General features: G+C 42.7%; 1 protein-coding gene across 2 annotated transcripts in view; it reads right to left on the bottom strand.

The window, feature by feature from the left end:
* Positions 1–15,177, bottom strand: part of SDHAF3 (succinate dehydrogenase complex assembly factor 3) — a 78,894-nt gene extending 63,717 nt beyond the window's left edge. Inside the window, exons 1-2 of one of the 2 annotated variants that reach the window (XM_048838208.2) lie at positions 14,667–15,177; positions 13,952–14,026 (exon numbers count right to left, since the gene is read on the bottom strand). In XM_048838208.2, the coding sequence (XP_048694165.1) occupies positions 13,952–14,026; positions 14,667–14,849 (258 nt within the window). In that variant the 5' untranslated portion in view covers positions 14,850–15,177. The remainder of the gene's footprint in view (positions 1–13,951; positions 14,027–14,666) is intronic. The other variant, XM_048838209.2, reaches the window with a different exon arrangement.
* Between the last annotated feature and the right edge of the window lie 249 nt (positions 15,178–15,426).

Consider the following 15,426-nt stretch of genomic DNA (forward strand, 5'->3'; position numbering starts at 1 on the left):
TTTCTGACTTTGAGAAATACAAAAAAAACCCTAAGGAAACAGTTTCCAATGTGATCCTTACAACCGAATGCTCACTGAACACTCTAAGTTAGGGTTAAGGTTATCAGCAGCAATAGGAATTTACTTTTAATAAATAGTTTTTGATCCACATAATGCAACATTGTCAGATACTGCAGAATTGGTTTTTAGTGACCTTTCGACTATGTCAATGAAATAGCACTCCTGAATCTTAGGTCACTATTTTTATTAAAATCTGAAATGACAAATGCTTCAAAAATCATATTTAACAATGTAATAGATTTTTGAAAGTTAGACAAAGACCAGATCATCTAATCAATGTACTTCATTGTCACTTACAGCAGAATACAAAAAGGTAGCAGCGGTCTTAAGCTTATATATCCAATACAGTTGCTGAGGGACAATCAAACAGGCACCCCAGATTTCCCATTCATAGCCCAGGTTGATTCCAGCATTCACAGATGATAGCGGAAGCTCAGTCCCCTAAATGATCTTCCTCAACCATCACCTGAAAAATTGTTTTTCAGTTTCACCTCTCAAATCTCAGTCCATTTGTGGGTGGGCAAAGACCTTAAGAACAAGTGAAAGTGATGTAGGGAGAATCACACCAGCCCAAGGAGTTCAGAAACAGGAAATGATGTTGTGGTTATGTGAAAGTAGGAGACCCAATCATTGACAGGGAGGAAGCTGGATGGGGCCTTTCACATGTTACTTAATATAGTGCCCAATCCAAAACCCACTGAACTTAACGGAAGTCACATCAAGATCATATGAGGCCAATATTAAAGGCCGACCCTGCAGAACATCAGACAGTGTGTGTGAATAGCAGCATTTAATTTATGTTCTGTAAAATATTATAAAATCCCTAAAACCACATCCTGCAGTCATCCAGTATGTAAAAAATAAGTAAATAAACCCAACATCTTGAGTCATATCAACAGTTTGGAAATGAATCTGATTAAATAACATTGATTTATGAGAGCTTTTATCTGAAGCATTCATGAGAAAAACTAAACAGAACAATTAATAATCCTAGAGGTACTCTGTCTAAATGACCAGCCCCTCCAGAACATAAGAACAGCCATACTGAGTCAGACCAATGGTCTATCTAGCCCAGTATCCTGTCTTCTGACAGTGGCCAATGCCACGTGCTTCAGAGGAAACAAACTGAACACATAATCATCAAGTGATCCATCCCCTGTTGCCCATTCCCAGCTTCTGGCAAACAGAGGTTAGGGATACTTCAGAGCATGGTTTTGCATCCCTGCCCATCCTTGCCATTGATGGACCTATCCTCCATAAAACTTATCTAGTTCTTTTTTGAACCCTATTATAGTCTTGGCCTTCACAACATCCTCTGGCAAAGAGTTCCACACCTTGACTGTGTGAAGAAATACTTCCTATTGTTTGTTTTAAACCTGCTGCCTATTTAGGGTTGCAACTTTCTATTTGGCGGTGCAGGCTCCAGGATGGGGATAGAAATGAGAGGTTCAGGGTGCAGGAGGAAGCTCTGGGCTGGGGCACGGGGTTCAGGGAGGTGAGAGCTCCAGCTTGGGCAGACTCTGGGGCGGGGCTTTGCATGAGGGGTTTGGGGTGTCGGAGTGGGCTCTAGGCTGGGGCCAAGAGGTTTGGGGTATGGGAGGGGCCTCAGGGCTGGGGCAGGAGGTTGGGGTGCGGGAGGGGACGAGGGCTCCAGGCGGTGCTTACTTCAGGTGGCTCCCAGAAGCTGCCGGCATCTCCCTCTGGCTCCTAGGCGGACGTGGAGCCAGGCGGCTCTACACGCTGCCTCTGCTTGCAGGCACTGCCCCCACAGCTCCCATTGGCCACAGTTCCCACCCAATGGGAGCTGCAGAGGCAATGCTCGAGAATGGGGCAGCGTGTAGAGCCCCTGTTGCCACCCCTACGCCTAGGACCTGGAGGAAGATGTCAGCAGCTTTCCAGGAGCCATGTGGAGCTGGCAGGCACCCTGCCTGCCCCACTGAGAGTGGCCAACTGGACTTTTAAATGGACTGGTCAGCAGTGCTGACTGGAGCCGCCAGGGTCCCTTTTCGACCAGGCGTTCCGGTTGAAAATTGAATGCCTGGTAACCCTATGCCTATTAATTTCATTTGGTGAACCCTAGTTCTCATTATTTACTCCTTCTCATAACACACTTCCTCATTTACTTTCTCCATACCAGAAATGATTTTATAGACCTCCATCATATCCCCCCTTTGTTGCCTCTTTTCCAAGCTGAGAAGTCCTGGTCTTATTAATCTCTCCTCATACAAAAAACTGTTCCATACTCCTAATAATTTTTGTTGTCCTTTTCTGTACCTTTTCCAATTCCAACATATCTTTTTGGAGACGGGGTGACCACATCTGCATGCAGTATTCAAGAGGTGGGTGTACCATGGATTTATATAGAGGCAATATGATATTTTCTGTCTTATTAGCTATCCCTTTCCTAATGATTCCCAACATTGGCTGCCGCTGCTCACTGAGTGGATGTTTTCAGAGAACTATCTACAATGACTCCAAGATCTCTTTCTTGACAGCTAATTTAGACCCCATCATTTTATATGTATAGTTGGAATTATGTTTTCCACAGCTCCTGAATGCCTTCATGTGTTACTAGAGAGCAATGTAAGCATCTCCCTTTTTCAATGAGCCAAGCACACTATGGTAAAGCATAACTCTGAATCAATTTCAGTCACGTGGTAGCTCATAGAAAGGCTGTCAAAATCCAGTGCTCCAGGGCTAACAATGGCTAGAAACTGGTAGAGGCAATTTATTTAGCTTATTAGGAAGATGGACTCTCTTGTCACTCTTTAGTGATTCTCTGTAGCCCCAAGACAGCCTAAACCTTCTTAGCTAGAGGACTGGTCCTCGTAACATGGCAGCCTTAAGGATTGGAGGAGGACAATTCAAATGTCTTAGAAGTGAATAAAAAAAGATGCAGCTGAATTTTCTGCTGTAACAACACTAACCCATAATTTGTAACCCAACCAGTTTGGTAATTAATATTAGCTTGTTATTATTTGTTTTTAAGCAATACATACCCATCAATTATTGTACAATTTAGAGGTTGAGCTAAATTACTTATCAGCTCTGCCAACATTCATTACATTCCCAGGCAATAATCATCATCAATCTAATTATACCAGCTGCCTCTTGTTAATGAGCACCAATTATTTTAATTAAAATATTAAATATTTAGAAAATAGAAAGCAATGTATATTAATAATTGATATGCCTCATTTGAATCCACCTGAAGAGCTACAGTTCCTGACTAACAAAGCTTGTTTTCTTTAGAAGTATCTCCTTCTAGTATTAATACTTCCCCACGGGTTTCAAGATACAAACCATTAATCTGAGCCCACTGCTATAAAATATAAATAGGCATAACATGACATTATACAACTAATTATTTTTATAAATTTAACATTTACATACATACTGTTTCTATTAATCTAATTCTTAGAGGCCTTGTTTCATGCAACAGCATTCAAAAAGCAGTTCATTTTTCTATTTTGTAAGTTCAAACAAGTCAAATTAGATTTCCCATAAAAATATTTCATTACCCACTTACATCTTTTCAAGAGTTTAGGGATTTATTTTTTTAACAAGCTTCCTAAATTCCTGTACTAAGCAAACTAAAGAGACCCTTGTCTCTTTCTAGTAAAAATTATAGTATAGCTAAGACCCTACCTGAATCATGGGATGTTCTTCAAATAATTGCTGCGGAGTTGCGGACAAGACATGGAAAATCGTAGAATAGTAATTACAGACCTTAGTTGTAATTGGAAAAGCCACAGTAGACCTATTTGTTTAAAAAAAATTTGCTGGAATGATAAACACTCACTTATTATGTTCTTGAGACAAAGTGGGAATTTTTCTTAATATTCTATATAAATACTGTGTGTCCCTCAGTTTCCCCTATGTACTGCATGTTTAACTAGGTGGTGGGAAAAGGTGGTTTAATCTTTGCAGAGACCCAGGGGACCAAGTGTGACTGCCACCTAGCTGTCTGGGCCCATACAATGTCCCAGACCTTTTGTAACCTAGCAATTGATGACCCTGGGACCCACCCTCTGCAAGAAGCCAGCCAGCTACAACCAGCCAGAGAACAAAGAATTGAGCTGAGTAGCCAGGTGACCTGTTTTTCCCAGGAATCAGAACAAAGGACAGAGGATGGCTTTGGAGTGTTGTATAGTGCAGGCTACTAGAAGCAGGACTCTCACTTCTGGATTGGGACTCAAGGAAGGTCAGAGAGAGAGCGCATGAGAGATCAGGGGTCTGGACAGACCCCGGTGGACTTTGCTGTAACTTCTCCGTTCTTTATGCTAACGTAAGGACTTAATCTAATAAACCCATCTGCCTTTACAATACTTTCTAGGAGTCACTCCAGTTTAAGGAAGTCGGGCTGCATTGTCCTCTTTGGGTGTGCAAGCCTTCCCCAGATGTCCAATTCGAGTGGACTAACTGAGGGGAACTCATGAGGTGACGCAGAGGTGCTCAAGGCTGTGAAGTTCAGTCCCAAGAGGCAGTGAAGCCAAGGGGCTTACCCCAGAGAACTTGTGCAACCCTTGAGCAAGGATGACACAATGAAGGGAGTTCTCCCAGGGGCTGTTCCAGAGCACGGGACCTGTGAATCCATGACAGTTATGCCTCCTCATTATTATTTTTTTTGACAACCAGACAATTTGGTGCAACTATATTATATTATAGGGTTCAAAAAAGAACTAGATAAATTCACAGAGGAAAGGTCCATCAATGGCTATTTGCCAGGATGGACAGGAATGGTGTCCCTAGCCTGTTTGCCAGAAGCTAGGAATGGGCAATAGGGGATGGATCACTTGATGATTACCTGTTCTGTTCATTCCCTCTGGGGCACCTGGCATTGGCCACTGTCGGAAGACAGGATACTGGGCTAGATGGACCTTTGGTCTGACCCAGTATGGCTGTTCTTATGTTCTTATTCATTTTTTTAAAAAGTGACTGGTGCAATATAAAATTCAGAAGACAAATTCTTAACAGAACTGCTATAGAATTCAGTCACTTTAGCCATTTATATTTTACAGGCACTGAATATTACTGCAGCACACCCCACTACAGGGGTCTCCTTCATGTCCTGTCTTTGCTTTGTGAAGACTTGTCTGTATCGAGATGTTGCACACTCAGCATCCACAGAATTAGGTAAGATCAATAGTGATTGCTTTGCTGCCTCTGCTAACTCTGGAAAACGCTGTAGAACTGCAGATGAATCCCAAAACTCTCCAAGATCATTTGAAGTACTAATGGGCAAAAAAGTGTGTTGCAAAACTCAAAATGTATGCAAATTGTGGACTGTGCAAAGTAAGATGATTTAAAATAAAACTACGGTGGAAGCCTAATATTGCAGAATCTGCAATTTCTGGAATATCACAAATGAAGTAGGACCTTAAATACAGCAATATTACAGTAACTCAATGGTTATTCTGTGTTCATTTATCTATTGAGACATTATATCTCAAACTTGATCCCATTTCTCTCATTTTTCTTTAAAATTAGTCTTAAAATCTGCCTTTAATGTTTCACCTATCTTTTTATACTCTGCAAATATATTTAAGATGGCAGCATTCTTGCCTGTGAACTAAATCATAGGTTCAAGTTTCACATTGAGATTTGGGTTCATATCCAAGGAGAGCTGTCCTGAAACTAAAATCCTAAAATACTATGTTACAAAAGATGGTCCCAAAATATGAAACAGAGAACTTAAATTATGTGGATTGATTTCCTTGACATAAACACCTGATGCGCTCACTTTCCTGAATCTGCATTTTTTATGTAAATAATAAAGTAAGAACAATAAAATTGTTTGGAACAGTGGTAAGTTTTGGTCAAAAATGCCAGGGCTATTTTAACAATTAGTAAGTATCCAGGAGGAAGGCTGGATAACAAGAAGGCACAACACAACCACAGTCCCAATTATCAATGGCCCAGTATACATACTCAATAAGACATGATACACACAGTGGGCATGATCCTCCTATGAATGAAATCAGTGTTAAAACTTCTACTGACTTCAGTGGTGCAAGGCCAAGCCTTCTCTTGGAGTTAATAGGAGTTTCAACCACAAAGTCAAGTAGTTCCAGATTAAGGATTTCTTTTAAAACCTAGGAAAATCCACTAAAAAAACAAAAAAATTCTGAGAACATTAAGGTTGCATAATTAGATACTCAAAGTCACGAAATGACAAAGTTAACATTTGCAACTTTAGCTCAGCTCTCATGTGCTTACATTCAGATACAATATTTAATTATAGGATCACACATTCCCTCTCTCCATTAACACAATATATCGAACCACATTGCAATATGCATCTTGTACAGTGTGTAGAGAGTGAGGAAAAAGCCTGTCCAGGAATTAAAATTGTATTTGTGCAACAGTAAGCTATACATCTAACAAGAAAATCAGGAATAAAAATACTTCACATATGCAACATGCCAAGTTAATGTTACTGTAAGAAATTTAACTATTACGTCATTTTAATTGTGAAACTTCAAAGTTGCTTTGACACACTATCTAGCATTTAATAGAATCGTAGGCCGGCAAAGGACCTCAAGAGGTCATCTAGTCTAGTCCCCTGCACTCACGGCAGGACTAAGTATTCTAAACTATTCCTGACAGGTGTTTGTCTAACCTGCTCTTAAAAAACTGCAATGGAGATTCCACAACCTCCCTGGACTATTTATTCCAGTGCTTAACCACCCTAACAGTTAAGAAGTTTTTCCTAATGTCCAGCCTAAACTGCCGTTGCTACAATTTAAGCCTATTGCTTCTTGTCCTATACTCAAGAGGTTAAAGAGAATGTTTTTCTTCTCCTTCTAACAACCTTTTATGTACTTGAAAACTGATATGTCTCCCCTTAGTCTTCTCTTCTCCAAACCAAACAAACCCAATTTTTTCAATCTTCCCTCATAGGTCATGTTTTCTAGACCTTTAATCATTTTTGTTGCTCTTCTCTGGACTTTCTCCAATTTGTCCACATCCTTCCTGAAATGTGGTACCCAGAAGTAGACACAATACTCCATCTGCGGTATAAATCAGTGTGGAGTACAGCAAAAGAATTACTTCTCGTGTCTTGCTTACAATACTCCTGCTAATACATCCCAGAATGTTAGCTTTTTTTGCAACAACATTACGCTGTTGAATCATATTTAACTTGTGATGCACTCTGACCCCCAGGTCCCTTTCTGCAGTAATCCACCCGAAGCAGTCATTCCCATTCTGTATGTGTGCAACTATTTGTTCCTTCCTAAATAGAGTACTTTGCATTTTGTCCTTATTGACTTTTGTCCTATTTTCTTCAGACCGTTTCTCCAGTTTTCCAGATAATTTTGATTTTTAATCCTATCCACCAAAGCACTTGCAACCCCTCCCAGCTTGGTATCGCCCACAAACTTTATAAGTGTACTCTCTATGCCATTATCTAAATCACTGATGAAGATATTGAACAGAATTGGGCCCAGAACTGATCCCTGCAGGACACCACTCGATATGCCCTTCCAGCTTGACTGTGACCCACTGATAACTACTCTCTGGGAATGATTTTCCAACCAGTTACGCACCCACCTTAGAGTAGCTCCATCTAGGCTGTATTTCCCTAGTTTGTTTATGAGAAGGTCATACAAGACAGTATCAAAAGCCTTACGAGAGTCAAGATATACCACATCTCCCCCTCTTCCCCCGCCCCCCGCATCCACAAAGCATGTTATCCTGTCAAAAAAACCCATTAGTTCAGTTTGACATGATTTGTTCTGTTACTTACCAACTTGTTATCTTTTAGGTGTTTGCAAATTGATTGTTTAATTATTTACTCCATTATCTTTCTGGAAATTACTGAAGCTAAGCTGACTGGTCCAACTTCCCAGGTTGTCCTTATTTCTCTTTGTATAGATGGGCACTATATTTGCCTTTTTCCAGTCCTCTCCTGTCTTCCATGACTTTTTGAAGATATTCCCTAATGGCCCAGATACCTCTTCAGTCAACTCCTTGAGCATTCTAGGATGTATTTCATCAGGTCCTGGTGACCTGAAGACATCTAACTTGCTTAAGTAATTTTTAACTTGTTCTTTCCCTATTTTGGCCTCTGATCCTATTGCATTTTCACTGGCATTCACTTTATTATAGATGTCCAGTTGCTACTAACCTTTTCAGTGAAAACTGAAACAAAAGTCATTTAACGCATCTGCCATTTCCACATTTTCTGTTGTCCCGTCCCATGCCCCCCCCCCCAAATCTCCTCCCCCATTGAGTAATTGGCCTATCCTGTCCTTTGTCTTCCTCTGGCATCTAATGTATTTGTAGAATGTTTTCTTGTTACCCTTATGTCTCTAGCTAGTTTAAACTCATTTTGTGCCTTGGCTTTTCTAATTTTGTCCCTACATATTTGTGTTATTTGTTTATATTAATCCTTTGTAATTTGACCTAGTTTCCACTTTTTGTAGGACTCTTTTTTGAGTTTCTGATCATTGAAAGATCTCCTGGTTAAGACAGTGTGGTCTTCTGCCATACTTCCAATCTTTCCCACGCAATGGGCTAGTTTACTCTTGTGCCCTTAATAATGTCTCTTTAAAAAACTGCCAACTTTCTTGAACTGTTTTTCCCCTTAGATTTGCTTCCCATGGGATCTTACCTACTAACTCCCTGAGGTTGCTAAAGTCTGCTTTCTTGAAATCCATTATCTTTCTTGTGCCATTATCCTTCCTACCTTTCCTTAGAATCATGAACTCCATCATTTCATGATCGCTTTCATCGAAGCTGCCTTTCACTTTCAAATTCTCAACCAGTTCCTCCCTATTTGTTAAAATCAAATCTAGAACAGCCTCTCTCCAATAGCTTTCTCCAGCTTCAGAAATAAAAAATTGTCTCCAGTACATTCCAATAATTTGTTGGATAATTTGTGCCCTGCGGTATTATTTTCTCCAACAGGTGTCTGGGTAGTTGAAGTCTACCATGACCACCAAGTCTTGTGCTTTGGATGATTTTGTTAGTTTTAAAAATGCCTCTAGATGTTTTTTAAAGAAAAAATAGAAAAGAAAAGAAGCTGGGTGCACGCAGAATTTCTAGAAGCACAGCTGTAATAAGCAATATGCTAGTACCACTAGTGCACACTTCTTTAAGTGTGCCATATACATGCACTTCATAGATGCACTATTGCAGGATGTTCAAGAACTAATCTAGAGCCTCCACGAAATTAGTATTGAATGGGCTATTCCCTCCAGCCAAGGGATAGACTGATGCCCTATATCCCACTGGAATAAAAAAAAAAAAGAAAAAAAAAAGAGATAACACTGGCCTGAGAACCTGTTTCCCAGCAAGGGAAGAGAATGATGAAGAAATGCTTTGGGGCCTGTTGTCCAATTATCTATTTCATGATTCCAAGGCTCTGGGAGTCCTAGCACATTCTAAGGTGCAAAAAGTCCCTTAACTCTGTGAAATAAATGTGAGATTTTTAGTTATCACACCTTCAGACTGACACAATTTGGGGGGGAAATAAGAAGACTGAGATATAGGTAAAAGGATCCACATGAACAGCTTGGCAAAGCCTGAATCTTCCTTGGTATCTTTTCAAATTGTCCATATAATGCATCCCTCTTGAAGTGTGCACTATGCCATTTTCAAACAGACACTATTAAATCTAAAGCAATTTCCCGTTCCCACCCCCATGCCTTGCAAAACCATTAGTGCTCATTAAAGATCATCCTAAGTTTCAGGTTTTGAAATTCAGGTTTTTTGCTGAAAAACCATGTATTTTTACAACTCCAATGGGACTAAAAGGAATTTTGTTAAAAAAAAATTCCAAGTCACTTTTGGAAAAGAACCAAACATGGAAAATTTAAACCGCAAAGTTGTACACTACAGGCAGCTATGAGAGGAAACTGTTTTACAGCTTTAATTATAGAATTCACTACCAAATAAAATCCATGGTAGCATGGGCTGTTTGAGAGGTATGACCAAGATTTTCAGTTTTCAAGCTCTATCAGCTGGTATGGGGAAATGAAAATCAGAAAATCATTTACTTTTTAATTCTGAAAAGGATATCTTGTAGGATTCTCACTCCCAAGCTGTGACTCCTTACTGAAAAGCTGATGGAACTGTTCTTACTCTCAAGGTTTTTTGACCCTTAAGGTCAGCAATAGTGAGATAAAAAATGCAAGTCAGGTCCCCCGTTAGCCATTCCATGGCTCTACTGCTGACTCTAAAAGTGCTGCCTTCTGATTATTCCGTTCTTATATTGAGCAGGACATGAAGCTAAGAGAAAGAAAAAACCATTCAGGATGATCAATGTGAGATTACAAATAAAAAAAGTGCACCTCAGACAAAAATGAAAAACAAGGTGTAAGAGAAAATGGTCTTTAAAAAAAGTTAAAAGTTAACCTCCAGACTCTTACAGGAACCGGGCAGGTGAACGAGAATCCTGAAAAAGGATCTTTTAGAGAAGTAGAATTATAAATTACGTATTTTTCCCTGTCTAATGAGAGCATCTGTGCAGGACTCTCACTTCAGGAAAGAAAGACTGAAAAATGTCCAAAAAGAGAGACAGACATTAAAACAAGTGGCAATAACAAGGTTAGTGACAAAAGCATTAACTGAGATCTTCTTTTATTACGTCCAGCATTAAACAGTATAAGGAGCAGCAAGTGACCTCTTACAAATCAAGTAATTGGACATAACATTGAAGTCTGCTGAAAGAAATAATTATCAGAAAGACAAACCCACACAAGTGAGACAAATGAAAATTTGGGATATCTTGACATTAAAAAAAAAAAACTTCTCCAGGTAAAAGAGTTTGGCCTTCTCCACCTTGGAAATGCAAGAATCCAAAACAGGATTTCCTCCTGGATGAGGAGCCTATGCAATAATGCTTTGTGAACATATGGAGAGAAAACCATGCAGCTACTTTACATATGTCTGATGAAAACATCCATGAAGGTAGGTTATGGTCAGCGTTCATCTGAATTGCGCGAACATTGACATAACTTTCTAGTTTCAGGTCAGCCAGTCCCTAGCAATGTGAAATGCAATCAGATATTCATTCAGGTATAGTCCTCTAGTAACAGCCATGCCCAGTGAACTGGTGACAAAAGAAACAACAAGTTAAATGGACTGTCTAAATGTTTTGGTCTATTCCAAGACCCTTTTAAACCAAACTCATGAGGAAGGGCCTCCTTTGTCATGAAAAGAGCATTGACAAGAGGACAGACTCACTATTGTGGAAACTTCAAGACCACCTTGGAGAGGACTCTTAATTATCCACTTGGAGTTGTAGCTCCTTTTTGTAGATGGCTTCTGAAATGCCAGGAGGACCAAATCACCTGCTCAGAGATACCATACCTGAAGATCTCTAACCTAAAAGGAACAAGATGTCAGAGAGATGGCTCTTAGGTTGATAGAGAAGTACTAGTTCTGAATGACTACTGAGGCCAGATTCTGAACCTGATCAGACCAATATGGGACTATTAGAATCATTAAACCTTTGTGTCTCATAAGCTTTAATACATCCTTTGCTACTAGAGGTAGGCTGTTGAAAAGTACAGCAGCATCCCTTCCCCAGCTGGTGGAGAAAATATCTTTAGCTAACATTGTCTTTTCTTGATGCCATGAGCAAACCACTAGCTTTTTCTTCCAGTGAAAGGCAAAGAGAAAGGTGTCCTCCTCCAGAAGAAGGCCTAATCCACCACTCCCTCCTCTCCTACCACCTGTGAGACTATATCACTGATTGATTCAGACTGAGATGGGTGTTCTGATCTTGTAAACCCTTCCTCTAAATATACTCAGGATCAATACAAACAGTCTTCCTTCTATCCATGGCTGACTCCACAAAACTCACATAAGGAGGGTGAGAGCTGTAGAGGGTATGATGCTGACAGACCAGGTACCAGCTCATGCCAAGATCCCCATGTCCCAATTGAACACCGACATATCCATAACTGGAATCAGTCTGGCTCACCTGTGTAATAGTATTGTTATAATAGATATTAGAATTATAAGAATGTGTTAGATTTTATTGAATGCTTGTGAGTTGCTGCATGCATTCTCACTTATAATATGTATCCCATATTACACAATAATATTTAAGCATTTGTATTGTAAGCCTCAGTAACTGTGTAAATCACTAGACAGGAGAGGGACATTAACTAGTGTGAAATGCTGGTCTCCAACAGAAGGTGTTATGTCCTGCTCAACAGGGAAGGCCCATCAACTCCAAACAAACTACTATGGAGCATTAAAGAGGACAAAAGACTTTGCTGATTGCTCTCTGCCATGAGATGCAAGATGAGTCATGCAAGTGAATTCCTCCCATTAGATGAGTTTGCAGCTCAGAGCGCAAGGGGAGAAGTGAATAAAAACCTGTAACAAGAAGGAACTGTTTCTCATTGATGCTTGGAACCTGGAGGCAAGGTTCCTAAACATAAGCCAGTGATCCCCTGCAGTTTAGCCTAGATTAGCCCTAAAGGACATACAGAGCTTGCTTATTAGAGAATCTACTATTACCTTTTGAAATTTAAGATTGTAGCTTATTTCTCTACCTATGTTTACCTGATTTAACCTTGTAAATAACTCTGTTTCCTTTTCCTATTTAATAAATCTTTAGCTAGTTTAGGATTGGCTACAAGCATGGTCTTTGGTGTGAGCTCTAAGGTGCAACTGACCCAAGGTAAGTGACTGGTCCTTTGGGACTACAAGTAACCTGAATATTGCTGTGACTCTTGATGTAACGTACCATCTAGCACAAAGGTAGGCTTATCCGGGTGGTAACACAGAGAGAGTACCCAAGAGAACTGTCTGTGACCCTGTGTTAAGGCTCTTGTAGTGCCTCAGAGTTTATACTTGATAATTGGTTGGTGACATCTAAGTATAGAACTCATGACCAATTTGGGGGGTTGGTGCTGCCCTGAGGTTGGTACTCTTGCTCTTGAGTCACTCCAGACAGTTAGATAGCTGGGATCACCCTCACAAAGAAAATATTTTTTTCATTGGCTGTCTTCCAGGCTTGGTCAGTTGCATGAGAGGTCTGCTACACCTTCTTCAGTTGCTGGTCCAAAATAAGATGCAAGAGTATCCTGGGCTACGTACTTCAACTGGGGACTTAGCAAATTTTTGGACCAGTTTCAATTAAAATGCATTTGTTTAGTCAGCTTCTATAAGAACTGGAGAAAGTTGGGCTCCTCTCTTGTAGGCATTGGTGTGTTCCTCTACCGCAGAAATTATTTGGCATAAAACTAGTCCTCTTGCTCACCTGAGTCCAAAGAACAGCCTTTATCACCCTGATACTCAGTCTGCCCTCATTTACACAGCTGGAACTGTCTAGGTGATGGAGGGGTTCTAAGCATCTTATCTGCTTTGTGAAATCCATAGCGTAAGAGGTGCTAGATCATCATTGTCAAGACTTCCTACCTGGGAAAAACAGACTCTTGCTGCATGAGCATCAGCCTTAGCACAAAAAACACTCCAATGCATCAAGAGATCCTACCTCTGCCAATGCAAGGTCAGAGGAATGCCTCAAAGGTACTATGGGTTTTGTGGCAGACGTGCTAGGACTAAGAATAATTGTGACAGACCACTACACATACCAATATCAGGAAACTCTGCCCCATGCCCGCTTTGAGCTCATGAATGCATAAGGATGCCCAGAGACCTACATACTCAAGCTGCCAGGAGTCATGGGCTTTGAGAAGCTGTTAGACCTCTCTTGGTGTTTCATGCCTTGGCCTTTTCTACAGAGGCTCTGCTTCACACAATGAACCAGAGCTCCGTACCACCAACTTCAAACACTAAAGCCCCCAGTGTGTCCAGATGCCAATATTGGAGTAGAGTGCCAAAATGCCCAAGGCACAGACCTCTAATATTTACAGCACAGTCTCAGATCTAGCTAATTGGAAAGGTTAGGCATACAAGAGAATACCTGACAAGGCATTGTTGGGATCTGGGAGACAGCTGGAGAACTGGCCAGTGAGAGCATCTTGTGGTGAAGGGTAAACTGAATGGAAAATTGGGGGGGGGGGGGGGGGGGGAGAGAGAGAGAGGGACATGACAGTTAGTAGGAGGTCTGCTACTACTCCCCCCCACCCCAGCCAAAACCTTAAGCGCTATGAGAGTTCTACCAGTCTGGTGCCACGCAGAGAGAAGCCTGCGCAGAGAGAAGCCTATTATCATGGGTATCCCTTAACTTTGTGCTGAGGTTGTTAGAGGTTAGTATACAATAATAAATAGGTTACACTTATAAGCTTTTTAAAAAAAAAATCTGCAGTTCTCAGGGTACTTTGCAGAGGTGTCTAAACATCACAGCTTCCATACTATGCAGGGAAGGCCTGAGGCGGAGAGAAATTAAGCCCTAAATTTTCTACAATGAGGTCACTGGGAGCTGCAGGTGCTCAGCAGCTACTTTTGAAAATATTGGGCCTAGAGACTCCCCCAGGCCAGGTCACGCCACGCAGTAAGTCAGCGCACAGCCCAGATCTCCTGACTCCCCATCCCCGGCCTTAGCCCCAGGCTGCGAGCTGACGGATTAGCCGAGGCAGGGCCCGAAGGCAACACCGAGGTGAGGGAGGAGCTGGGTGGCCCGCAGCCCCCCCAGCAGCGGCGGGGGGGGGGGGTGAGGCTTGTCCTAGGGCACTTGCCTCCCATTCCCGCAGGAAGCGCTGGGCATCAGCAGGCCCGACCGAGCGGTGCCTCCGGAACTCCTCCTTCACGTACTCATCGCCCAGCGCCTTCAGCTCCAGCGGCAGCGCCCGGTGCAGCAGCAGGATCCGCCGGTACAGAGCCCGCACTCGGGACACGTGCGGGGCGAGAGGGCCCGGCATGGCTGGGAGTACAGCGGGCTGCGCTCAGCAGCAGGGGCGGGCCGGTCAGTGCAGCGGGCGGGCTGGGGCGGTGCTAGGGCAGCCGCAGGCCCCGGAGAAGCTCCCCCGGGGGCAGCGGGGCGCGGAGAGAAGCGCTCGCACGCCGGAGCTTTGAGGCGGTGGCACCGGGGGGCGGGACGCGGCGCGTCGGGCTCTTCCCCAGCCGGGACGCCCCGCCTGGCCCTGGGCCCGCAGGGAGCGGGAGCCGCCAGGCCGGGGGGGCGGATCAGCGACTCCCCGCAAGCCGGCCCGGCCGAGCTCAGCGGCTCTCTCGCCCCCAGCCGCTACCCCGGCGGCAGCCGAGCAGCAGCCGGGGCGGGACGCCCCCTGGCGGAGCAGGGGCAGCGGAGCCCCGGGAGTCCCCAGCCCAGCGCACTCAGGCGCCCCCATGCTCTCGTATGGAGGCTCCCTGGCTGGGGCTACAACCACTATCTCTGTGGGGCGGCCTGAGCCTCTGGAGCCACATAAGTAAGAATCCACCAGCCCTGGGTTGCGGGTATAATAGGCCAAGGGTGGCTCTGCCTCCCCTGCCGTTCTA

Source organism: Caretta caretta, chromosome 2 (assembly GCF_965140235.1).
Source record: "Caretta caretta isolate rCarCar2 chromosome 2, rCarCar1.hap1, whole genome shotgun sequence".
In the NCBI taxonomy this organism is placed as follows: Eukaryota; Metazoa; Chordata; order Testudines; family Cheloniidae; genus Caretta; species Caretta caretta.